Genomic DNA, 27,648 nt, shown 5'->3' on the forward strand with positions numbered 1-27,648 from the left:
CACGGGGTTCCGACGGGCTCGGATACCACGGGTGGCGCAAGTGGAGACGGGGGGCGACGACGAGGACGACGGCGACGGCATGAGGAGAGATGGCGTCCGGTGTTGAAAGTTTTTTAACGGATGCTCTTACAACTAGATATAAGCATAAACTATGGAAACGTAGTTAATTCTCCCATAATTTTTGTTTATGGATAATTTTTGTTTATGGAGTATCTAGTGGCCCTATTTATTTCCACTTATTAAAAATGTAATGTTGGTCGTAACAAATCAATTGCGTATATTTCACATTTTGCCTGAAACAAAACAAGTAAATTCAACGGGTTGTCGTTGTGGTGTGCCGCAATTGCATCGGAAAGTTGATACCAAATGCTGATTCCGGTTTGAATAGTGATTACCGAACCAAGATTTCGATGTTTCTGAGGCCTCTCTCCCGTTTTAACACTTGTTTCCAACTCTAGGTACTTCTTGAAAAATACTGAGTTTACTAATGATCCTCACCATTCGGTTTTCTGTAGAGCTCCCACTTGCAGGAGCCAATTTCGGCCAAAATATATCCTTCGCAAATGGGCAGTGAAATCGCGTGTTTGGTCGAGAAGAAGAAGAGTGCCAACTATAGACTTGTTAATGTTTCACGAACTGTGTTGATCGTACTATAACATTGCTGTATTTTGCACCCATTTTGAATCCGTATGTATTAGAGATTAATAGCCTAGGTTACATTATGTGTGAATAAGTAGATTTTTTTATTGAAAGTAGGAATGATTCATGTCATGTAGGTATTGTTTCATTTTACAATTACATTTTTGGAGTCACTGTATGAGCTATTGGGAGGGACTGCATCTGTCACAAACAAGCAAAGATTGGTGTGTGTGAGTTGGCCTAGTCGTAGAGTGGTAATGCCAGAGACCAAAGGTCTCATGTTTGAGTTCACCGTGATGTGGCCTTTCAATTTATAGTATTCATTTGCCTATCTAAAAAAAAGTAAAGATAATTTTTTTTTGATAATCTAGTAGGAGTATGTTTTTTCCCTTTGCATTAAACATCAGTTGGGAATTCTGTGACCATAGAATCTCTGTTGATTGGATTGCTTGGTGAAGGTATTACCTACATATCCCACTCGCAGAAGGTGTTGCCTTGATTCCCAATTCTCATTTATATGCAATACACCTAAGATTGGAATTGAATATTTAGTTCAAAAGGGATCACACTCAGTATCTATTTAGTTAAACACTTGTTGGAAAATTATAGGAGTACCAAATATAGTTTATGTTTTTTCTTGATTTTTTTTATTTGGGGGAAGGAGTGTGGCGAGCCTTCACTACTTGGATGTTCCAGAAGGGACTTAGATTAACACTTAAAGTACATAAATCACAATGCTAAGTCTTATGGTGTTAGTTAAAAGAACAAATGCCATTTTTTCCTACTTTTTTACAGGATATGTGATCGTCCTCACATTTTGTTTTATTTCGGCTGGATATCTCACTGATATCCTTGCTTCTTTAACATTTGTGCACATTATTTTAACTCTATAAAATTATGTCTTTCAGTTGATGACTGTCGTCTTTTAAAAAATACTTCTAATTGAAATGCACTCTAACTTGAAAATGACATGGGATTCATGCTGCTTTCTTGGTTTGCCAGAATTGGGAGGAGTCTCAGAGGCTGTTCTCGTTTGAAGAAAAAATTAATCATAAGGTATATTCTTACGTCACTGTAATATCTCTGGAAAGAGTTTACTCAAAACATGATTTGCTAAACAACATAACAAAGAGCTGCAAATATTGAACTGTTAAGTTTGCTGTAAAGATGATGTTTCAGTTTTTTATGGCATGATTCCTTTTCTTCTTCTATGCAAGCTGTCTCTGATTATTGAGTGGAGTTCCTGACTCCGAATGGCTTTTCTTTGTTCACCTTTTCCAGATAAGCTTTATTGATCAGGAACTTCAAGATGTTGAAGCACCTAAAGTACTGGTAAACCATGTGTATCATTTCGACCTTACAGTAAAACAAGTCTAATTATGTTGAATGCCGTCTCTCATACATTTATAATCTTCTCATAGAGCTTATCCTATGTTCAACTTATATGTAGTTCATCATTTAAAAGTTTTTGTTTCTTGACTTGCTAGACCTTTCGGGTTAGTAATGATGATTAATGTTGATTTTGTATCTGAAGGTTGGCCGTTCCATTGGTTTATATATATACTATATATCTCTTGACATACTTACGAGATGCATGTAGCAAGAAGGTATGCAGTCAACTTGTTTTTCTAATCGGTCCTTTTTTTCTTTCATATCTTAAATGTCTTTCTCTTGCGTATTTATCCTCTTTTAGCTATATATTGCATTGGTTTGTACCCCTCTTTGGCTTTTGAACACTGCATCATTAACACAGTCATCCATTAGAAGACTTGCAATGTATAGCACTTTCTTGCGATGTATACTCCTTCGATTTCTTTATCCCATTGAGTTGTGTTGCACTTGTGCATAACCATGTTTATCAATGCATTACAGTTTTTCATGCAAATTGTGTCACTGAATGATTATCATAGTATTTTCTTTAAATAACTTGACACAGCTGCTACCAGTAGTCGAATAACTTATCATATAACTAGAGTAAGAAAATGAACTTATAATCTACTCCTGTTATCAGGTCTCCAGCTCTGTGTACTGCAACTAGCTTCACCGCGGAAGTCTTGGTCGCCTTCTGCTGTCGAGGCTCTATGCACACATGTTCTGGAGGTGCAGTCGTTTGCTTACGTAAATTACTTTTCTTTTCCAGTATCATTCATTACGAAATGTGCTGCATATGGTGATGACTGAATTTCGGACTGCAAGCTTCTTTTCTTTTTGGCTCCCAACCAAAAAAATATAAATTTGAAATTAGAAGAATCAAACAGTATGGTTTTTGGTGTTTATAACTGTTTTTTTCTCATATATAGCTGCCAGATAAACCAGATTTGGAATTCATCAAGATCTAGAGAAACCAGATTGCTTTTCTTTTTGGCCTTGATAATCACTGGGGTCCTTTGCATATATATGAAGAGGTGGTCGTTTGTTTCCATTAAGTTTTCTTTCTTATATGAAGAGTTGGTCGTTTGTTTCCATTGAGTTTGCTTTCTTTGGATGTCGAGACCGTCCTGCTGAGCACTGCATTACTACATACTTATGTACTAGTACATAATCTCTATTCTTCATGAATGCATAAAATCTTAGCCTTGTGCTGTCACTTAGCATCTCTTGCTTCAATCCTATCCTTCTTCCGTGTGGACAAAATGCAGATGAGAAAACAGGTACCTGATGCATGTCATAACGGTGAACACGAGGGTCACACACTCATGCTAATTTCTCCTGCACTGCAGCTGGTTCGACATAGGTTGCTTAGCACGTTTCGAATTTGATCAGGAACCGCCTACAATGTAGTTGACGCCGGGTTTGAATCCTCCTGTTCAAGCTAAATATGGTACTGTCTCTTATTTCTCTGTTTCTCCAACTCCATCTGGATGTGAAAGCTGATGAAGCGGATTTTTAGACTAATCAGTAGTAATTTCTGTTTGCAATACTTGAGATACATCATTATGTTGTGCGTTATGCATTTGCTGCTAACAACCATTTTGTCATTGCTGTAAATTCTCGGTTGATTCAGCTGATTCTACCCAGAAAAATTAATTGAATTCCCCATCAAACAAATTAACCAAACCGATTTAGCTGATTTTTTTGTGATTACTAGTACTTTTTGTCTTACTTTTTTACTGATAGTGATAAGCTTAAGAGCATTATTGAGTAATCAAATACTACTAGCCAACATCTTTACGTTACAGAATGTAACAGAAATAATCAACATTCAAAAATCAAGAGCAAACAAACTTATACAGCAAACAACAGCTTCTACTTTAGTCAAAGATGCCTACAAAGCGCATTTATGAATATCATAAAAACTAATTCCCTCCATATTCCTGTTAATGGAGTCATAGTCCTATTTGGGATGTTCTCACATAATATTATCTCTTTAATAGCTTTATTTATCTCTTATTTTTCACCATTTAATACACTAAACATCTAGTATGGAGTATTTTGTTAATTTCCATGCTGAAAATAAATGTCTCTATTATATTGAACCTGAGGGAGTACATATTTTTAATGAAAATTCACTGCATTCGCATTAAAACTAAGATGATGGGATTGGTCTCTGGGTTTTCCTTTTTATCTCTTGCTACATTAATATTTTGCTCAAAGGGTTGAACGTAGATAGTACATCAAGCTATTTATCTCAGTAGCCAACTTAGGATTCAATCCTACTCATCCAGAAAAAGAAATCTAGCTGACTACCGTAACTAGATTGAATCGAATAATTGAAAATAGGAGTAATTCTCTATTCCAACAATAATGAAGAATTCTTGTTTGTATCATATATACACCATATGGCCATACATACATATATATAATGTTTCTTAATAATTGATAAAGCGAGAAGGTATTGATGAGCAACCTGACTAGATTACCCTACCTACTGTCAACAAATGAATGCCTCGTATTTTACACTTCATTATGGAGTATGATTTATTACTACTACTTTACTTTCATTATATATGCGTTGGAAAAATAAAATAATGACTTCCAACGTCCGCGTAATAACGCTTCTGAGCTTCTATAGCAAATGGGAGTTCTCCCTTGTCTGCCAAAATGTTAGTGATTCAGATATATTGATAGATAAATGACAATATCAAAATATCATATGTGTTGTGATCATTTAAACAAAGGGTCCCTCAAATCATTTGCCTTTCTTCATCTTATCGACTGAATATACAGAAATACAAAGTACTGTACTTAAACTTTTTATTGTCAAGGTTTGAATATTAAACACTGAGTTCTAAAATACTATAAACATCTTTTAAATGTACCGTTGACCACTATATCTCTCTATATATGGTAAAGTGGTAAATACTACTTAATTTTTTGAAATGACAAAGTACTATAATACTTTCCCAAATATGAAAATGATTTTTTATAAGAAAAAAGGAAATAGGATAGTTATCTATCTTTGTCTTTCCATAATGTAGAGATTCGGTTGGATAATGATTTTTACTTGCTCTCATCACTTAACCCACCCACCGCCCTTGCATTCATACATATATATATATATACATATATTACTACTAATATTATTGAAGAAAAACATTTTGTAATACAATGTCAAGTGCCAAGAAACACACAGTGAGCGTGAAACTAGACTGCGGGTCATCTCTCTCCGCCCTCTTCCGCCGCAGACACCGCCACCGCCACCGCAACTCCTCCTCCTCTTCGAGCTCCCTCAACACCACGGCCACCTTCTCCTCGTCCTCCGCCATCGAGACGCCGCCGCACTACTGCTTCTCCTCCTCGGAGGCGGAGGAGTCGGACATCAAGAGCCTCCGCGCGGTGCAGGGCTTCGGGAGGCTGGGCGGGCAGAGCGTGGCGGTCGAGAAAGAGTCGGACGACCCTTATCTCGACTTCCGACGCTCCATGCTGCAGATGATCCTCGAAAAGGAGCTCTACTCCAAGGATGATCTGAGAGAGCTCTTGAACTGCTTCCTGCAGCTCAACTCTCCCTACTACCACGCCCTCATCGTCCGAGCTTTCAAGGAGATTTGGAGCGGCGCCGCCTTCTGCTCCCCCTCCCCTCACTACTTCTGAATGTTCGCTGCATCTGTCCCGACTATTATTAATTAATTAATTAATCATAATTAGGACAGATGCATCGTGCATTCAAATGTGCCTCTTTATTAAGTGCTTTTTTTTCACTTTTTTGTTTTATTTTGAATTAGTATTTTATCATCAGTGCACATTGCATAATGAAGTGTGTACTGATGAAATAAAATACAAGGTCCGCATAGTCTTACTAAGCAGCAGGAAATGAAATGTACTGCAGTAGTGATGTTGTTGTTGATTAGGTGTTGAAAATTATGTGAAGTAATTGTAATCTTGATGTGTTTAATTTAAGTTAAATTTGCTGGAACAGTATGCATGCTGCATGGCTTCCTTTTTTATTAGTACCTCAAATGAGACAAATCTTGAAAAGAAATACTCCATATGTAGAGTGTAGACAATCTCAACTAATTTACCTTTTTGGAAAGAGAAATACAGGCAGTGTGAGAGTATGACTATATTGTCTCTAAATTTGACAAATTTTGGGTGCTTATTAAACTTTTAATGTGAAATGTGACAAATAAACTTTGACCATTCGAAAGCAATTAAACTTTAATGTGAAATAAATTGTGTCGTCCCATATTAGCAAATGTTTGGGACTCGATAATTGAATGAATAAAGTTGTAACAGTTGAGACAATAAATATTTGTATGACTATCCACAGTCATACTTGCTCATCTGTCACAAATACTTAGGATTTTTCTAATTAAATTCATTCAAGATTTATATTATTGCAATGCGACTGGATTGGAACTGTTATCAGTTCCACTGCATGTGATCTGGGGACTAAATTAATTTATAGCCCTTAAATAGATGTGGTTGCGTAACCATTTTTTTGTATTATTATTAAAGTATCTAACTGGAAAATCAAGTAATGAACGCGAGTTAAGTATGTCTGCAGATATTTTGTTTCATGGTTTTAATTTGAATATATGTTTTAAAACCCGAGGTCATGTTTTAAGTCAAAAACTAGCTGAAGGTAAAAATATCACATAAAATGCATGAGATCATTGCATATATGCAACTAATTTTATGGCTAATATATAATTACTGTATATCATTGTCATTCTTCTTCTATAAGTTGGATTTAATTGTATTTTTGCTTTCAAAACAAATATTGTTAAATAAGCTATGAAATGTATTCTTTTAGACCCTCAGCATAAAATGTGTAGCTTTATTACTGATAATGCCATCTATGAACTGAAAAATATTCTCATGATAAGAATAATTTATTGATAATGGGATGCAATAAAAAATAATTATGATTTAGATATTAACAATTACAAAATCAAGACCGTGGGAATTTTTTGATCTAATGGCATGAAATAATTAATGTCATGAGAAATTTTACTTTCGATTTATTTTATTTTTATTCAGAAAGGGTGAGATTGTGATATTCTTTTCACGGTAGTTAATTAATTCCTATATCTATCAACTTATTCCTAATATACTAGCACGTACATGATATAATTACACAATTCATTTCTCTGATTTTCAGATTTTTGCAGAGATTTCTTTCATAGTCACAAATAATCAACATTGTAACGATAATCGACTACAATAGAAAAAAGTGTGATTCTTAGATTCTCAATGGAAAATGATAAACACAAATTAGGAAAGATAAATTGACTAGGAACAAATTGCATAAATTATGTATAAATTTATCCATGTATTTTTAATTTAATACTTCATTAATATTGTCACACACCTATTTCCATCTATCAGATCTTCATATCATACAAAATACTAGAAGTAGTGATAGATTTGTATGGTTGAGAAGGAAATGGAGAGTAAGAATTACAGATGATGTGATGTATATCTGCCTCAGTACATATGCATTAACAACGAAAATGAAGAGTTGCTCATTTATTTTACTGATACGTATTAAATTAATCATAGAGAAAAAACAACAATATCCAAATTTCAGACTATTGAATCTATTCCCTCTCACGTCAACATATATTTTGTGCTTCGGAAATCGAGTGCTCTGATCATTTCATCAGTTCAATAACTCCCTATTTTATCTTCAAAATCATTACCGTTTTTACTTTCCAATAGCATATACTATATCAACTTTCATTGAAGATTTTTTACGATATACGATTTAGAATATTGTGTTGAAACATTTACAATATATTTATATGCTGTGCAATTAGTTTGTGTGTTAGTATAACTAATTATTTTTTGTTTTACTTTTTAAGTTAATAATTAATTGTTCCGGTTAATTGGTTATTCAAAGTAGGGTATAGAAAATTTAAAATTAAATTTGTATGTTATTCAAACATTAAAAAATTAAATGTCCCTATGGAAACAAAATGATATAGAAAATCTAAAATTTGTCTGGATCGAAATTGAATTAATTAAATTTTACTATTTCACAAATATATGACCTAGCGGAGTATTTGAGTTGGACAATCTGTACTGGTGATTGTTCTTTACTACATTTTTCACAGCTTGAATTGTGGGGTTTTGGGTTTATCTCTGCACAATGTATTATTGAGCAGTTAATGTTCTTGGCAGGGTTCTTTTTCATTTTTCTTTGTTTTTGGCATTCAAAGAAAACAATGATTGTATTTTCTGAGATTAACTGCAGTAACTATTTAGTTGTTTTTTTCTATAACTGGAAATGATTTTCTTTCTTGTCGGGATTATGACCCATTTCTAATTATCGTCTATAGTATATCGGTGGTATTTGTTTGCTATAAAAAAAATATCAAGATATGATTTTGTTATGAGATTATTTTATTTGAAAGAGATTGGCCATCACTAATTCTCACGTAATTATCTATCCACTAAAAAAATGTTAAGAACTTTTTAAATGTAATTAATAAAGACGATAATTGTATTTCTAATTATACTACCATCGCTTCAAAAACGTCATTATTGTTAGTGTCCCAACTAAAATTAGAGGACGCAAATGGAAGTGTCCAAAAAAAACAAAATGTTAAGATAATTTATCATTAATTTAGGAACGTTTTCTTTTGCATTCTAAATTGTTGTTAGTTTTTAAAAATTTTGAACGCAAGTTAGTGCATCTCGATTTTTATGTCTTTAAAAAATAGTGTGAACTACATATTTAGGCGTTATACTTGTCACGACAGATCCTATACCAGCAAAATACCATTTGTAGTCTCTATACTTGTACTTGTGCACGTTTTATGCTTCTTTACACTTTTTGGCATTTTTTTCGAACGAAAGCACCCCCAATTGGATAGAGGAAAATTTTGTACATTATTTTCTCTATTTCCTTCTTCTTCCTTTTCCCTCTTTCCTGTTTCAGGAGAACATTGCAGAACATTTGAGTTGATATTGTGGAGTTTGTGGTTGCAAAAGAATACAAATCAACATTAGTTATATATTTCGAACATTCTAGTGATACTATAATCCATAGAAAGTTGTTTGCCATTGTGAAATCATAGCTTCTGGTCATATAGAATCTCGAGTTAAATCTTGTTTATCCTTATGCAGTAGCGGACATAGAAATGAAGGGTAAGTAGGAACTAAATTTTCAAAAATTTTACTTAGATACAAATTTTAAGGTAATTTAGATTATTAACAAAATTTTTTATGTATAAAATATAAATAAATTTTAAAATTTTACAATAAAAAAAGTTTAAAAAATAGATTCATTAGGGGCTAAAATCCACCCCCTTATACATGTAGTGCCGCCCATGTCCTTATTGTATCTTGTTGATACTGTAGACATATAGGTATAGCAATGACGCTCATGAGGTCACTGAAAAGCATCACCTTCTCGAACGAGCTACTTAAAGTTGTAGGCGGTAGAATATTCACTGCCGGAGGAGCTAAAGCTAAGAAAGAGGAAGGCAGTGCTACTGGAGAAGGAGGAAAGAGGGAAAAGGAAGGAGGAAAGAGAGAAATAGTGTATAAATTTGCCCTCTGTCTATTTGGCGGTGTTTTTGTAAGGAAAAAATAACAAAAAGTAAAAAGAACCTTAAAATATGCATAAGTACAAGTATGGATACCAAAAATTATATTTTGCAAGTATAATGACCGCAATCATGCGTTGTGACTAGTATAGAGCCTAAATATGTATTAGTTCACTCAAAAAATAATTTTTTGTAGTGATCTTGGATTGAGTCGTGTAATTCAATCTCATAAATTAAACACATTATATATTTAATTATGAGATACAAATGGACCAAATTAAATTTGATAATTTGAAAGTGATTTGTGAGAATTGTGAGGGGTATGTAGGGACTAATAGTTTCATACCTATAGTATATAATTATAGGGACTAAGAGAATCCTATCTCGTAGTATATTATTGAAAAGTAATGCGGATAGAATTAATTAGTCACCAAAATAAAGGCTACATTTTCGTAAGAAGTAGTATGGTAAAGTCAAACACAATAAACTACAGCATTTATTCGGAAAATGAAGTTTCAAAATGAATTGGGTAATAAGAGTACGCAGTAATAATTACTCTACCACCATTTTCCCCCTTCAACTCAGTATTTCGAATCGATAGGACCCTATCATTAATTGTCCAAATTCCGCATTCAAATAATAATACTATATATTAATAATAAATTATTATTATTATTATTATTGATGGTTTTGTAGGTTTTGTTTTGGTTTCACACTCGTTTTAAGTGAATGATCATGTTTGATCAATGCTTCATAGTAGAAAACAAAAGCACTATGACTAAATTGTGGGGCCTTTAAATCGTGTAAACTACTTCTCCGTCCCGTTTAAAATAACATGTTTTTATTTTTAGTTTATCTCAACTAAGATGATACATTTTCTTTTTTGAAAACTTTATCTCTCCAATTAATACATAGCCACTTTTTATCATTCCTATTAAAATATTTATTTTTCTTTCTCTTTCTATTTTAATACTTACATCCACCTTTTTCTCTCATTCAATTAAATACTTTAACCAATAACTTCTAAAATTTTGTATCGGTTAAGCAATGTGTCGTCGGGACGGAGGGAGTATTCTTTTAGGATTAAGGTTGTTTTAAATTAGTAAAAAGTGATCTTCCGATGACAACTGTCTTAGTTAGTATTATAAATAAAAGTAATAGGAGTAGTTAAATAAAAATAAGAGTATTATTATAAATATAAAATTGACAATTTTGACTATTAAAACTGACAGTTGTGAAAGTGATGAGACTGATAGTAGTTGTTAAGTGGTGGTGATAAACATGGATAAAAGTAACAATTTAAATCCAGTACAAAAGAAATTAGTGTGGTCCGAACTACTTTATTAGGTCTAAGCTAAGGTTACAATTTGACGCAGAACGTAAAAAACACTACCTCTTATTTTGTTCTTTCTAGATATTACTATATTCGTTTAAATTTAATTAACTGAGTTCTATTAATTCTAGTTTAATTTAGTTCTGTGAGAATAGACGGAACTGTATTAATTTAACTTGGACGTTTTTAGAAGAATCGACATTTATTAATTTAAGCAAACATTTCTCGAATTAAGATGATTTATTCCTTTTCCTCGAAAATGAAGGTACGTCGTTCATAATTAGTGGAAAATTGACAAATACACTAAAAAAAATATTCCACGTGTAAAAGTATTATTGGAACCAATATGTCTAGTTATGCGTTACTCTCTTTATTATATAAGCTTAATTTAAGATAGAACTTCGTGATGTAAAACAATCAATAGCTTTGTACTATTTCTTACCAAATAACATGGCTTGTACTATTATATTATCCCAAATAGGGCCTTATAGTGGACCTTAAATCAACTTATGGTGACGTATTGAAAATGAATGGTAATATTGATGGGCCTTCCAACATTGAATCCAACAAGCTGGTAGGGCCCAACTATTTTATAAAGTGAGTTTTTCATATACTCTCTCCGTCCGCCATTAGGAGTCTCATTTCTTGGCGTTACGAGTTTTAAGAAATATTACATAAAGTGGGTGGTAAAAAGTTAGTGAAATAAGGGTCCCACTTATATATATTATTTTTAAATGAAATGTGAGTGAAATGAGTTAGTGGATGATGAGATTCTATTACCATTTATGGTAAAAGTGAACCGGGACTCTTATTCGCGGACGGACTAAAATTGCAAAACGGGACTCCTATTCGCGGACGGAGGGAGTAATGTTTTTCCATTAAAACTAATACCAGTAACTTTTTATCCGATATTGATAACATGTTTTCTTTTCGTTCTATTGGTTAAACTATGGAGGCGTATAAGAGTATTGAATGGCACCATTTTACAACACATGCTTTGTTAGAATTAAAGGTATAGCATGAGTTTCTTTTGGATGAATGATATTCTCGGTCTCACAATCAATCATTTTGAGTCCGATAGTATCTTCAATGGTATTGCAAAATCCAAAATACTAATAGAGTAGAAAACGTTATTTGGCAATTGCACACCGAGTTAATTAGTTAATTTTGCTGCTACACACTTTGGTTATCCTATGTGGTTATTGATGAACATTCATTTGAGTTAAAAGTCTTCAAGTCCAAGTATGAAAAACTCTCTCTATTTCTCTCCCAACATGAAATAAAAAAAATGAACTATATAAATAAATGCTATTTTCAAACTTATAAGTCTAGAAAATCCAAAACCAACGGTTCCATTTCTACCAAAAAGAACACAACACTTGTGACACCTCAGTTATTATTATTTATTAGCTTCAAAAAAATTAGAAAAATGAGTAGTATTTTTTTGAAATCGCCTGCCAGAGCTCATCCCCTAAGAATGGTTGGCTGTAGTATTTTCTTTCAATTGGTAAATATAACTATATATGTTAGCATAATACAAGATTCTATATTAAACAATAATGGTTCATCATTCATTTATGTGGCTGGAAGTAGACTATTGTGATTCCAAGTTCTGACTTATTAATTAAAGGGAACACATCTTAGCAACTAAATTACACTTTTTTTGTCAAAAGCACATATTTTAACAAAAAATATAATAGTGAATCCAACAACCTGAAAAAAAAAATTAAAACTCGAAAATATAAAAAAGTGCAAACACATCATTTAGCTGGAGTTATCAAACTCCATTCTCAGTTTTCAGAGAATGGAGGTAAAAAAAATTAAACATATGCAGATTCAAACTAAACCGTGAATGAATGGACCACCAAAAATTAAATGAATTCCAGCAACATTCTCACAGAATAATTTCCTTTTCACTTGTTTTCTTGCATCTCTCACAGACAGAAAATGACTGAAATGGCTTCAGCCTGATAAAGATAGTGTACCTTCAAAAACTCTTTTTCTGTTTTTATGTGGGGAAAAAGGAGCTTTTCACCCTTAATAATTGATTAAATATGGAGTAGTATATTATTTGATCATAATATATGTAGCTCCTGTCTTTTCATTTCATTTCATAACTGCCTAACATAAACAGTCACACACATGCATATGACTGGAAATTATGGAATGTAGCTTTTTTTTTTGTTTCCTCCATTTCTCTTTTTCATATTTATCTAGGATTACCCCAAGTATTATTCTTAATTTCATTTTGGTAAATACATAAAGTTATTGATTCTGCTTGTTTGTCTTGTACAAAGATACTTTAGAGATTTGGTATTTTCTATGGTTTAAAATAATTGGTGCAGAGAGGAGAAGAGGACACCTCCTAATGATTCCATCACTAGTACTGTTGCTGTCAAATGATAGTTACTGTGCAATTTGAATTCTAAACCTATGTCATTTGTAGCAGCAACTTTTATCAAAAAAACTACCCACCTCTTATTATAGGATTTTCCTATGTTTTATTACATTACCAAAAAGGAATAAACTCAGTTAGAGGCCATGCATATTCTTTAGCTTTGCAGGTTTCCAAAAGTGGGCACTTTTATATATTTCCACTAGATAATATGCATTGATGAAAACACATGATTAAAATGCTACTCCATAGTAATTCGATATAAGTAGTAAATTTAAAAAGTGGCCAAAATAATTAAAAAAAATATGTTACTTTTACTATAATATCCATGGCTACGCGAATAAAACAGATTAATGTGCAAAAGTTGTGTTTGTGAATTCGGGGATGAATATATCTAAATAAGTTACTAGCAGCACAGTTTTTAAATTTATGTTTATTTTAACTATCATTAGGCACATGGCAACTAAGAAACTGAGATTACTCTCTCCTACTTATAAAAATACGTCATTTGGAGATGCCATGAGTTTTAATATTTAATTGGACTAGTTAGATAGAATGAGAAAAAATAATTGAAATAATAGTGAATGGCGAGATTCATAAATGATAGTAGTAAAAATGAAAAAGAAATTTTTTCACAAAAGGATGTGAATTACTCACTCGGTCCATGAAATATTGACCAAGTTTGACTCGATGCGAGTTTTAGGAAATGTGAAGAAAAGTGAGTTGAAAGAGTTTGTAGAATAAGGGTCCTTTTACTAACAATAGAAAAAAAAAAAAAAAAAAAAAGTAAAGTGAACAACTTTTCAAAGTACGGACCAAAATGACAAAACTGAACAATATTTCACGGACGGAGAGAGTAATTTTAAGGGATGAAAAAAAAGGAAATTGAGCCTATTTGTATGAGATGGGGTGGGTATTAATTTTATTCTGATATTCTATAAGGTGATTAGCCTCGTATTACTCCAAAAGGAAGATAATTTTTTGTATTTCCTTTTTAATTAAATATAAAAGGCAAAGTACCCGAAAAGGAAAAAAGTAAAGTTAGTACGAGTAATTCTTATTTTGAGACAGTAAAAACAAGAAATCAAGTGTCATCTTCATCAACCACTACCGAAAATTACAGTAATCTAGAAGACGGAGTCGCCAACCATAACTAACTGTCATTTCCAAAAAAGTGAAGATAACAAAAAATCATACTAGTACTATTTGTGGACAATAATATTGATGTCTTCCTCAGTGGAATACGAAGTAAACGAGAGAGGAGAAGTGAATGAATAATTGGCAGCAGCTAAAGAAGAAGAAGAAGAAGAAGAAGAGAGAGAAGAAGAAGAAGTTTGTTCATGTTCATGAATAAGCAAGTCCGCAAAAGCTCCAACTATGTAGCCATGGTTGGTCTCATCGTTTACACTGAGATACCACCCCAGCAGCTCCTCCAAAAACTCCCAATCTCTGACCCCGCAGCCGCAGGCCTCCACCATCTCCGCCATCGAAGCCCTGAAATCGACAAACGGATTCATCGAATCCATCACCACCACCGCCACGCTCTCCGATTCATCTGTTTCTCCGTCTTCAATTGTTTTTGCTTCCGCCAGTATGGAACTCGTCGCGCCAGGCTCGAAGAAGAGCCGCTCCGATCTCAGCCCGCTAATAATGACGGATTCTTGGTCGGGGCAGAGTGATTCGTACGGAGTGGCAGTAGCAAATTGGTCGTCGGCGCGGAAAGAGATTGTCCTGGGGGTGGTGGAGCAGCTAGGCCACGGCCATGACGACGACGACGACAACAATGACGGCGAAGATGCAACTTCGTTGGATTTGAAGGAAAATGGAAACTTCATGTTTGAAATGCTGCCTTGTTTCTTGGTGTGTATTACTATGAGCATTAATAAGATGGATTTTGGAGGAGTTCTAGTGGGGTCTACACATTCAAATTCCCATTATTTGTCATCTTTCTAAAAATTTTTCAATTTTAAATAAATATCATGGATATGTATATTAGTATGATTGAATTCAAATTTTTAAAAGAATATATGGTCATTCTGAAGCAAAGTAATTAGTTAATTAATTTATACGTGAGTGATTTTCATCATTAGTTCCTCTACGATTACTTATTAATTAGGATAATTTACAAACTTGGGACACCTGTCAGATTTTGGTCACATAGTGATCGGTAAATAAATATACTTATTTTGTTGCAAGGTTGTATGCGTGATTTTCAGTGTGAATTTTGACATGAAATAAAAAATGTTTGAGGAATATGGACATCCAATAGCTACTTGTTGATCGTCTCATGACGAAATTGGTTCAGAAATGTCAGATTAATGTTCAACTCATTCAAATTTCGGAAATAATTAAGTGTACTAGTTTATAACAAATTTGTACTAGTTTACTGATAATTAAGTGTGTTGTGAGTTAATTAAAGAATAATTATAACAAAACAGAATCAAACCATTAGATTACTGAGACTTATAGCCTTATAGGATCGGTTTTAATTAGGTCATAGTTTGGCAATTTAGTTTTAAGTTTTAGAATTAAGGAGGTCTTTCAGTGGATATACTATAATACCTTCACTTCCAACCAACATATTTACTCTGCAGTTTTGAAATCTTCGGGTTAAATTAATATTTGGCATTCATGACTTCACTAATATTTGTGATAGGATATCTAATCCTACCACATTCAATTTCAGATAGAAGATAAGAATATTATATCTAATCCTAAGAACATGCAGATAGAATCATAGAAGATAAGGATTAAGATATCATCTCATAGCCGACCTCAACACCAGAAACGCAAACATGCAAATATTTATTATTTTATTTTATGTGGTTACTTTTTGAGTTTTCTTTATCAATTCTTTCATGAATCATATTAGGAGTCGAACCGCATATATAGGTTAGCAACTTTATTAATAGATCGAGTCTTTCTTTTTTATGCAATAGCATATAGCCTCTCTAAATTCTAATTCTCCACTTCTCTTCCCTTTAATTCCGGTGATCTCGATGCCTTGTCGGCATCAATTTGTTAGATACCATTAAATGGTATAAATCGTACTCCATTTACATTCATGAGGGATCAAATTTGCAACCGAAACTGATGAAGCTTTGATTACTTATGGCCAATAAGAGATTGGTTTTATAACAGCTATGAATGTCGCATATATACAACGTTATCATAAATTGAATCAAGCTACATTATTGGTGCATTAAATCATAGGGAAATTAAATAAAAGCATACGGCATTTAACATGAAATAAAATTGAAGCTGCACAGTTTGACGAAGTAGTGAAGTTAATTCAAAAATTATTTACAAGTTATGACATTACCAAGATGTGGAATCTGTAACGGCGGCAGATAAAAGCATTCAAGAACACAAGAGTTATGATAGTATGATGTTCATTGATTTTCTCACACAAAAAAAAGTCTCATTACTGACTATCCCAACATGTTCAGAAAGAGTATAAAGTAGGGTAAAATATTCGAATCCAGGATAGTAGATATGAGAAGGCTTTTCAGGCATTGCTCCATACAACTACCATCTTAAGACAATGGGATAACTATCAATTAGAATATGGTCAAATAGGACCTTCATATCTTACACTAGAAATAGGTTCCTTCAGGAGGCTGAACGAGCTTACGGTTGTGGGGAGCAGCCATCTCTTTCTTCAGCTGTGTCAATATGTCTTCCATTGTGTACTCTCTCTGCCAATTTGCTAGAAGCCCAAATTTTTTTGGTTCCACCTGGACCATGAATGTCATAGATGATAGATCATAAGCATATGCCTTTTCCGGTTAAAAGCATCCAATACATCGCATTCACATTTTCCCCAGATGAAGAAATATACACAATCCTTACCAACATGATAAAAGCTGGATTACCATGCACCTCCAGAAATTGTGGTGATTTGGGTGGTAGGTGGTGTGTGTGTGTGTGGGGGGGGGGGGGGGGGGGGGAATGAATGTAGTGTTTGAAAATTGGTCCAGATCAATTTACTATTATCACACATTCAATAACTAAATAGTGCTATAATTACTCTGCCTTGAGAAAAAAATAAGAGTCAACTTAGCCTTGAGTTTATTGTATATGTACCACTCCAGTATCATGGTTCACACAAGTCATGTTAATCCTGGAATGGAAACGGACACTGGGAGGCTTCTCTGGATAATCTTTGTCACAAAATAACTTCAGCTGATATATGCGTCCGTCATGCACAGACTGACAGCAAAAGATAATAATTAATAAATGAACAAATTAGCACCCTCCTCCAACTTTAATTTTCATCAAAACTTACAAACTTAATACTACTAACAAACTAGCAGCACAGCAACCAGCTTTAAAAGTCAAAATGGCAGATGATAAAGATAAGAAAGTGATGAGGAAATGTTCAAGAATGTACATAACTTGTTGCAGTTGATGTCTAGACCTGAACTACTGCAGAAGTAATGGCCAGAATAGTTCTAATCTATTCGGTTTAGAACTATGGCTGTTGACTACCAAATTAAGCTAAGTCTGAGATAGAATCATAGAAACAAAACTCTGTGTAAAAGAAAGAGAAATCTAAGAAACAATCTCCTTAAGTAGATCAAGAAAAAAATTCAACCATGCATATTGATAGTAACTATATACACTAGCGGAAAAGTTTGTTTATTGCATGAGGCATATCCACATATGAGAATTTCAAACTGCTAGCTTCATGCCGAATCACGTTTAAGAACATATGAACAAGATATCATATTATAAACCTATCTGACCATCAAGGTCAATGCAAAGGAGATGCTCTCACATTGTGGGGACCTATGATGGTGCCAGTCCATGAGCGCATATAGATATCATCTCCGTCATCCATTCCATAGCTTACAGTACCATCACCAATTCCCTTTTCTCCACGCTCAAGTTCCTCCAACAATCTGAAATTTCTAGGAACTGCAAAATGTGGATTAATTATAATGCAGTTCCCTTTTATGATCCAGTTAATAGTCACCTATAATACTACAACAACAAGCATAAAGTGCATGAGAATGGTAAGGGGAGATCCATTTTTCAGCCATTTACACCTGACCTGTGAGGCTGTGATATTTAAGTGCAGCATGAGTAAGATAAGAAGACAGTCTTCGTAACAAATCCCTTAACCATTTAATTGGCCACATCACTTAGAAAACAGAATCATGAAAATTACTGGCCCTAGCTGGGATATGATTAATGATTGAGTCAGAATCTAAATTGAGATGTCTTTATAAGGTTGGAAATATCAAACAGATAGACAATAAAATCAGCAAGTAGAAACACTGTGCAGTCCACAACCTCAAAACTTCATGATTATCCTAATACCGAACATTTATAGATACAGCTCTTTACATGTATATTTAGAAACATGAAGAAATAAACCATGAAAATATCAAATGCATAAGCACCGCATAAAAACATTCATTTTCACTAGACATTCAATTTGATTGGTTGACCAGAGCCTTGCGAAATCTTCCAATGTCTACATGTTAAGAGGAAATTCAATTCGATGAATGTTTCCCCAAAATATCAACGGATTGAAGTTCATAATTTTGAGAAATAAAATTCGGTAGGATCAAAACCCCTGTAATATTGACAATAAAAATTAAGAGCAATTTCCTAGTTTAGATCCGCAGCTAAAACCTCAGGCAATCTTCCTTTCGGAAAATTGAAAGGCTTAAACCCATGAAACCACCCACACATTCATTTGCAGATTGACTATGAGAAACATGAAAATCAATTAAAAAATGAAATCAATAGCATATAGGGAATATCGAAGAGGAAGTGTTTACCCACGACGCTGGATTCTCCAGAGCCAAGAGTCATGGTGTAGTATTGGGAATTTGGGTTTCCTGATCGAAAGAGAGAAGGCGAGATGAGAGGTAGAATCTGAGGAGAAAGGCGAGGTCAAAATTCTATAACATTTTATTTACTTAAATACTCCGATCCCCCTCTTTATAAAAGTATTGATAAATGTATAAAATGGTTTATTTTGTTATAAGTACTATTAAAAAAATAGGGTAAATTGAAAATTACATGAATTTTAATATAAGAGAGAGAAAAAAATTATGGTCAAAATAGTGTTAGTGATATTAATAATACTCCATTTTCATTATTTAATATTTTTTATATTTAGAAATTGGTCTATATTTAGGGAGTATAAAGTATTAACTGAGATACATTTCTTTTGGACTAGATTTAAGAAAATAATGTTTAGTAAGTTAGGAGAGAGAATAAAATATGAAAGATAATAAACTTGAGAGATAAATAAAGAATAATGTAAAAGGCAGAAATAAAGTGGAAAGATGAACAAAGAATAAAATACGAGAATGGATAAAATGAGATAGAGTAAAAGGATTTTTTTACAAAATTACAGATTGATTATTCAATGGACACGTAATTCCGTTTGCCATGTTAGTATTTTGATTTATAGAAATCTTTTGCAGTACATTAAATTCCCAAATTTAACGATGGGCACTAAAACGCAATCACCTAAATGATGGGAGATATTTAGATAAACATCAAAAAATAATAGGACAAAATCGATTATTTATCCTTAATAAATACTCACTTTCGTACTCTCTGAAAATAGAGACTTTAGCAACAGACACAAGTTTTTAAGTAGTACTCCCTCCGTCCCATTGAAGATGAACGACGTTCCTTTTTAGTTTGTCACAACTAAGATGACTCATTACTAAAATTGAAAACACTTTTCTCTCTACTTTATTCCCCCTCTCTTACTTTCCTCTCTCCACTTCATACATAAAATAAAGTTGTATAAATCCCCGTGCCGTCCAAGGAAGGGGTCATCTTCCTTGAGACGGAGTGGTAGTTCACTTTGTGAGGCCAACTGCCTAGTTTAGGAGGGTAGTTCCAGCATGGGTCATGAAATGGTGTAACTGAGACCACTCTCAGGAATAGTCTTCTTTAGGTGTCATGTTTTTTAAATGGGAAGCTGAGTTGGACCAAATGGAGTCTTCTCATCCTCTGACATCTCTTATTCAGGTATCCTTATTTTTGCTAATTATCTCCTCTTACAAATCCTCGTAGCTAACGTCCTACGTAGTTCCCAGGCACATAATGATAATATTAACATAAGTGCTTCTTTGTCCACAAAATTTTATCGTTACTAGTTATTGTCATTGATTTGTCAAGTCAAGCTGTTGGAGCTCATAAATGCCTTAATTTAATATATTATGTTGGTTGGTAAACCACTTGATGTTAATAGTTCATGCACTTCTCTTCTGTGGAAAAGTATACCATCAAATTAATACGTACTAGTACTACTTCAAACTGAGATCTTATGTAGACTTTGTAGTTGTAATGTACTGTTGATATGATATTTTGAAATCCAATTAGTTGATTGGAACACAATTATCTGTAGCTTATGAAATTAGCCAATATTTGCCATTCTTTTAGTTAAAACATTCTACTTATTTTAGGACTTTTTTTAATATGGCATCTTTTTCACTAATCAATAGTGGAGTTTGCACTTGTAAACTATAACTATCTCACTGTTCCATTCATCAACACAAAGCAGCTTCCTACAAGATGAATTGACACACACACACACAAAGATGAGTGAAGATGCAGGAAAGAAATTACATTAAATTTGTTACAAGAGAACTTTAGACTCATTCTTCTTATGCATAGCCATGAGACCATGACTTACTGGAAATGGATGAAAACTAAACAAAAAGAAAGAAACCAAAAAAAAAAACAGCACTATTAAGGCTCCACAAGTGCTAACTACCTCTACTTTGATCCTTATTTCTGTTTTTGGATCAACTCCTGTTGGTTTTTGGGGCAGAGGTGTGCATGATGTCGAGCAAAACAGAGCTCTTGCATTTGGGACACCTCGGATCCTCCTCCGACAGCATCACATACATGAGACACCGAGGGCATCCCACCAGCATCATCATCTTTGCGGTCGGGCTAGTTGAGTAGCAGAGCTGCTCATCCTGCTGGTTCACCGAGGCGCATGAGGTCGTCCTCGGTGGAGACAAGTTCAACTTCAGCTCCAGCTTTGCTCCATTCACACTCATCCTTTTTACTACTCCCTTTCAACCCTAATTAAGACACAAAATCATGAGCATGAACTAGTTTAATTGAGTTAGTGTATAACTGGATTACCTTATGCCTTAAGGTGGTGGAGAGTTGTGTTAGGAGTAGAATCAGTAGCATCATATGTATATATAGAGGGATTGCTTTAATGCTCAATAAATTAAGGTGAGAGGTGGAGGTAGATAGAGAAAGGGTGTGGTTGAGTTGAGTTGAATTGCAAGGGAAAGATAGAAGAAGAGATGGTGTATTAATTGATGGGAAAAAATCCCAAGAGCAAGAATGGGAAATTTGTAGTAAATATTGCAATTACACAACACTGGCCGCATTGATTGCCTGAGGAGTCGGTGTGTATGTAGATACAATACATATACCGATATACGTACGGTGTAACAAATCCATTAAAGCACCACTTAATTTCTAACGAATCCAATCTCACCATTATTAATAGTTTTGGTATTGAAGTTATTGCATGTGTTGGACGGCTTCCATACTTTATATGGGTCCAGATTTTGTTCTTATCAATCTCATTTAATTAGCTTAATTTCTCATACTGGATTATTTGTGATTAGGTAATACGGAAAATGGGTCGGTGAATATACTTTAAAACAATTTCTTTGAATTGGATTTCTGTGCTTTCATTTCCACCTTTAATATATCAAAAACCATCTCCGTTATGCTCAAGATCCGATAGCAAAGACTACTTCTCCGTAAAGAATGAAAAAACAGGAGTAATTTTTATGGACGGAGTTAATAATGTTTCTTTGTACAAACTACTTCTCTTTGTTCACGATTAAGAGAAAAGAAAATGACTTTGATATGGTCTTGCCCAGCATATGAACTTAAATATTCGGAATTCAGAAATGAGTATCGATCAAAAGAAATGAAACCAACATGGAGTCGATCGTGAATTTAAATGGCAACAGCCTAATTTCATAAATATTCACGGACCAAATTGAAGAAAATGGAAAATTTAAAGTTAACTGGATGTGCTCGAATTAAATGTTTACCAAAAATAAAAAGAGATGGACCCAACTCAAAGAATCTCAACATATTGAAAAGATATTTTTTATAACTAAACAAGTACTGTATGATTTTATTACTCCACTATATTATTACGTTTTACATGTGAATTATATTTGCGCCTGACACCAGACACTTTACGATCTGCACAGTGAATTCAATTCAATTCTTTGTATTATATGTAGTCTATATTTCAGAAAGTGCCCTCTAATTAAATAATTTTGTATTGAATCTGGAACAAAAGTGAAATTTTGAAAAGGTAGAAGCGAAACAATTGCATTATCATATTTAAATCATGCATGGAGCTATGAAACAATTGCAAATCACATTTACTGTTCAGATTTCCCAGTATGTGTAGTTCATTTTATTCTGCATATATATGAAAGGTATGATTGTCATTTGTCAATTTCCATATATATATATATATATATATATATATATATAGGGTCATGATAATCTACAAATCCCTCTATCTACAAACTATACAAACTTTAATCCTATCCACTATTATTAATTAATCAACGGTTAATCTAGTATTTGGTTAAAATGTCAATGCTTCCTATAAATCGGTCAATAAAGGGTATTTTAGAGACTGAACGAATTAGTTGAAATCCTTAATTATGGTGAGATTATGTAATCCCGATAAATGCGTCGTTCTCTCTCTTCTGTTATTCACGTAATTAATCAGCTTCATCTCTCTCTTCGTTCATCATTCCAAAGGCGGCGGGGTCGTATCGGAATCGCGATGATAATCTCTAAAGCAGCGGTGTCATGAGTTTCGGTCAGCGACAACTTGTGTAAGTTATCAACGAAAGGTCAGATTTCCGGCCAAAGCCCTAGTTTTCAATCGTGGTGGCATTTTTGTTCTGGCTAGTTGTTTGATTCTCCGTCCTAAACACCTAGTTTTCACAGCTATTGACATTTTATTCCGTTTTTTTGTTTGTTTTATGGCCAAAAACCTTAGCACATGCCGATCCTTTTCCAATTCTGAAAGACTTTCATGAATTTTCTGATTATATGGGTAAAAACCTAGCTTTCCATTGTTGTTAAAAAAATTTACAGTTAATTTCAGCTCTCATTCATTATTTGTTCGTTTCGTCCGAACTCATGTATTCCTGAACTTGCCATACTTATTTTATGCGAGAATTCCAGATGTTGTTAAAAGCTTTATTTCTGATTTGTGAACCGGAGTTTCTGCTCTTTTTCTTAGATTGTTTGTGTTTGTTGTTACTTTTTAACTTCAGTTGCCATGCATTTTGCATTGAAATTTTTTGTGTTGTTGAGGTGCTGAAATGTTGGTGATGTTGGTTTGTTGATATTCTGCATTTTGCTTTTGACATTGTACTGAAATTTTAACATCATACGATGACATTTGTTGAGGTGTTGAAATTTTGGTAATGCAAGTTTGTTGACATTGTGAATTGCATTTGAAATTTTGGACTGATATTTTGTGGGTGCCTTTGGAGGTCTGTTGACATTTTGACATATTGACATTTGTTTGTTCTAATTGACATTGCTTAGTGATATTTTGCAACGGTTTGGTGTTGATGTTTGTGTTATAACATTTCCGATTGACATTTAAAGGCTGAAATATGATGGTTGTTGACATTTATGGTTTATTGAGATTGTTTTTGGTTTTATTGTTGTTCTCATTGATATTTTGCAACGTTTGGAATTGATATTATAGTCTATCTGTTGACATTTGTGATTGATGTTTGGGGATTAGATGATGAATTTTGTTGTTGACATTTATGGTTTGTTGAGATTGTTTTTGGTTTTGTTGGTGTTCTCATTGACATTGATTATTGATATTTTTCATCTGTTGGAATTTGTGATTTGACATTGTTATATCTGTTGACATAGGTAAAACCGTTGTTGTTGGTGAGATCAGTGCGAATCGAACACGACCAACTGGGAAACAAACAAAAAGGAAAGTGGTCGAGAGCCTAAACCAGTCAAGAAATCTAACCTTAGGATTAAGAGAACAAGAAGGTTTTTCTTGTGCATCCTGGAATCTCAAACGGACAGGCAGAAAACTGCGGTTGGGGAGCTAGGATTCGAAGGTTTTTTAGAGTATGATGTGACGTCTATTCCAACGACTTTAGCCTATTGGCTGCTGAAACATTTTGATCACCTAAGGTGCTCTCTAAAACTGCCTAACAGTGCTGAAGTTGAGATCGAGGCTAAAGATGTTGAACTTGTTTTAGGTTTCCCCTTGGGGAAATTAAATTTGAGCGATCTGGCAGAATGACAAGCATTAGATAGGTATCTAGAAACTATACCACTTGACGAGAAGGTGGATGTTTTTTGTATGCAGATGAAGGTGTTGGAATCAAAGATGATACCAGACATTATATTGTTAGAATCGAAGGTGGGTGTTTTTAGTATTGCAAGATCATGTTTCTTGCTCAACTCAACACTGCCAGAGAAAAATTCACGCACATGATGAACACTTATATCAACGTGACCCTTGACTTCAGGACAATTTATGCGAGGCAGGTGAATGGTTTGTTGAGCAAAGCTCCCAACATCGAGGAAAACAACGAACCAGCAAAGAAGAAATGCAAGTTGGTTTGATTTGCTTAGGAATTGACTATTTGTTTTTGAAATCTACATGTTAGTTTTTGGATATTAGTATTTACTTTTGAAGTTAGATAGAAAAAGACACTTAGTTGTTGAAATTTTGTTGACATTTTGTGGAATGTATTGGTGTTGGTCTTCTTACAATGGTATTTTGATTTAAAAAACATGGTATTGGATTGTGTAATGAATGGTATATTTTGTGAAATGCATTTGCGTAGAGGCCGTATTCCTTAGGAATGTATTTCGATCCAGGAAACATGATATTGGACTGTTTAGTGAATGGTATCTACACTATGAAACGGTGTTGATATTCTTGTTCAATTGTGGAGATGAGTTACTGAAAATGTTCAATTGTGGAGATGAGTTACTGAAATTGAAAACTTGAATACATGAAATGAGTAGATACCTTATTCAAGCATTGGAAGTTGTGTTGTACTTAGTGTAGACATTGAGGGTGTACTTTGACATAGTTACAAGATGTAGACAACAATATACATATTTTTGTTGACATTCGTAATCAACGGAAAAAATATTCTGGAAGAAAAAGTGTGTCAAAGCTAAAGCAACATGAATTGTCAGTAGGTCAAAATGTGTCTTAAATAATTGTTCAGACTGAATGAAATTTGTTCTCCATAAATATGAATATTGGTAGTTTGGAAGATTGGAGATAAATTAGGGACTAATATATTGACTGTACACGGCTGAATCATTTACGTTAGTATCATTATTAATAATATGGAAGGTTGGAGTGAAATTAGGGATGCATATAACTAATGTAAAAAATTCAATTTTCATTTATACCCCGGTTGATAGAATAATTGAAATCCGTTGACATAAAAATTCAGCACATTATTAATCATAGATTTGTGATAATTAACGGTTAGGATGAAAGTTTGTAGTTTGTATAATATATAGGGGTTTGTATTTGATCACATCCCAGTCTACATAAGCTTTAATTTGTGGAAAATGTTTGTTAGGGAAAAATTAAGAAAATCTTAAAGTTGATGTAGTGAGTATTTGGATTAAACAAAGCTTAAGGAAAAACAAAAATATCAAAAATTTGTATTTACAAGCAAATAATATAAATTAAAAAATATCAAAAGTTCGTATGTTGCGCTGAGCCGTTGATTCTCACAATTCACTCTATTAATATAGGTCAGTTAAATGTGATTTAGTAATTTTATGAGTTCAATTCTTAGTTTTCGCAATAAAAATGAATCTATGCATTATATCACCTCTATATAGATAACTTATTTTTATTATAAAAGTTAAAAAATATTGCATTGGCTGTATGAAGTAACTATATTAAGAATTAAATCAACTGCATTCAAAGAATATGGAATTAGATTTTAAAAAGCATACCTATTTTTAAATCTTGGGATGAGTTATCTACTTTGTATTGATCCTCGTTTTGTAGTATTGGGATTTGAGAATTATTTATAGGCAAATAACTCTTTAATCATTATAGAACTCCGATAAGATGTACAACACAATTTATCCTTTAGAAACATAAATTAGCATCATTTATGGAATAAAAATTTATAATTCTCCACGATTTTGTCAAATTAATAAGTTTTTTTTTTCGTTACAACATCACTTCAGCATACAAAGATCTTGAACAATCTTTTACATATCATAAATCAAACATTAGATTGAAACCAAAATTGCCATCAGGCTGAGTTGAGTTCATCAAACACATAATTAATCTCATCTCTAAACTATGTCTATAAACCGAGTGAGTCCTCTTCTTGAAGGTGTTTCAATGGCGCTTCTCGATTTTCGACTACTCATCAGCGCCTCTCATAGGACTAAATGATCGACTAGAGTGAAAAAAACACTCAACTGCTTACTTTTGGGGTCTTCAGAAGATTTACGCTCTTCACAAATCCTTTGCCAAACTCACCCACAACTTTTAGTGTGTCGAATAGATCTTTATCCTCGTCAATGTCATCTCTTTCGCGCTTCTGCGGGCATTGGGTTGAGAGATTAAGTTGCTTCTATCAATAGAATTAATAACACTTTCTTTTTCAATCAAAAAGAGTGTAATTAAAGTTTTATTGCTACAATGTCTTGGTGGTATAGCTAATTCAAATACGTTGCTACGATATGTATTTGTTTTACTATCTCCGTCCTATTAACATTTTTTATGTGGTGTCACACTATATAAATGATAGTACTGAATTTTTTCTATTTTATTTTCTCTATAATTAATTAATAAAATAATAGTATCACATAAAATCTTATGTTAAATAAGAAAAAATACTCGTGGGACATATAAAATTACGCCTAGAATATTGAAGAAAATTTCTTACTACAAGTAGGATTATTATTTTTCAATCTTGAGCTCTTCCACTATGATTTGGTGTTTCTACAATAATGTAATGCTATCAATTACATTGACATTTATATTATCATTAACATACTTTTTCCTAATTACCTTTCTTTAAAATACATTTTTATACTGTTCATTTTAGTTTCCGGAAATGAAAGACAACAGATAATTAAACAAAACATAACTTTTTAGTTTAAAGTAGGCTCATTTAGCTCATAATACTACTATATTACTAGGGGGAATTGTCAAGCAAATTATTGAACGATGTATTCTATAAATTTGGTTGAAACGATCTATCTGTAGTATGAAACAAAAACCACTTAGTGCATTTCCAACGGCGGACGTCCCG

General features: G+C 33.3%; 3 protein-coding genes and 2 long non-coding RNA genes across 7 annotated transcripts; 2 read left to right on the plus strand and 3 right to left on the minus strand.

The window, feature by feature from the left end:
* The first annotated feature begins 306 nt into the window (after nucleotides 1-306).
* On the plus strand, nucleotides 307-3,709 carry LOC125202032. Of its 3 annotated transcripts, none has more exons than XR_007173024.1 (7): nucleotides 307-687; nucleotides 1,642-1,695; nucleotides 1,921-1,971; nucleotides 2,174-2,246; nucleotides 2,651-2,757; nucleotides 2,940-3,044; nucleotides 3,279-3,709. It is a non-coding gene; the product is annotated as an uncharacterized LOC125202032 (long non-coding RNA). The 3 variants fall into 3 exon arrangements; XR_007173022.1 differs by having other exon boundaries at nucleotides 2,651-2,739; XR_007173023.1 differs by having other exon boundaries at nucleotides 307-458; nucleotides 2,651-2,739.
* A 1,469-nt stretch (nucleotides 3,710-5,178) lies between these two features.
* LOC125202370 (transcription repressor OFP8-like) lies at nucleotides 5,179-5,992 on the plus strand. Its single transcript, XM_048100753.1, has one exon. It carries the CDS (start codon nucleotides 5,188-5,190, stop codon nucleotides 5,668-5,670), a length of 483 nt encoding a protein of 160 aa, XP_047956710.1. The 5' UTR covers nucleotides 5,179-5,187; the 3' UTR covers nucleotides 5,671-5,992.
* Nucleotides 5,993-14,336: 8,344 nt separating this feature from the next.
* Nucleotides 14,337-15,183, minus strand: LOC125202457 (transcription repressor OFP15-like). Its single transcript, XM_048100852.1, has one exon. The coding sequence runs from the start codon at nucleotides 15,178-15,180 to the stop codon at nucleotides 14,503-14,505; it is 678 nt and encodes a 225-aa protein (XP_047956809.1). The 5' UTR covers nucleotides 15,181-15,183; the 3' UTR covers nucleotides 14,337-14,502.
* A 1,492-nt stretch (nucleotides 15,184-16,675) lies between these two features.
* Nucleotides 16,676-19,228, minus strand: LOC125206172 (ubiquitin-conjugating enzyme E2 variant 1C). The gene is made up of 4 exons (XM_048105462.1): nucleotides 19,093-19,228; nucleotides 18,081-18,220; nucleotides 17,387-17,512; nucleotides 16,676-17,037 (listed from the first exon to the last, which is right to left on the minus strand). The coding sequence occupies exons 1-4, from the start codon at nucleotides 19,124-19,126 to the stop codon at nucleotides 16,897-16,899; spliced, it is 441 nt and encodes a 146-aa protein (XP_047961419.1). The 5' UTR covers nucleotides 19,127-19,228; the 3' UTR covers nucleotides 16,676-16,896.
* Nucleotides 19,229-20,888: 1,660 nt separating this feature from the next.
* LOC125201811 lies at nucleotides 20,889-21,661 on the minus strand. The gene is made up of 2 exons (XR_007172984.1): nucleotides 21,434-21,661; nucleotides 20,889-21,369 (listed from the first exon to the last, which is right to left on the minus strand). It is a non-coding gene; the product is annotated as an uncharacterized LOC125201811 (long non-coding RNA).
* Nucleotides 21,662-27,648: the final 5,987 nt, after the last annotated feature.

The sequence above is a fragment of the Salvia hispanica genome, chromosome 1, assembly GCF_023119035.1.
Source record: "Salvia hispanica cultivar TCC Black 2014 chromosome 1, UniMelb_Shisp_WGS_1.0, whole genome shotgun sequence".
In the NCBI taxonomy this organism is placed as follows: domain Eukaryota; kingdom Viridiplantae; phylum Streptophyta; class Magnoliopsida; order Lamiales; family Lamiaceae; genus Salvia; species Salvia hispanica.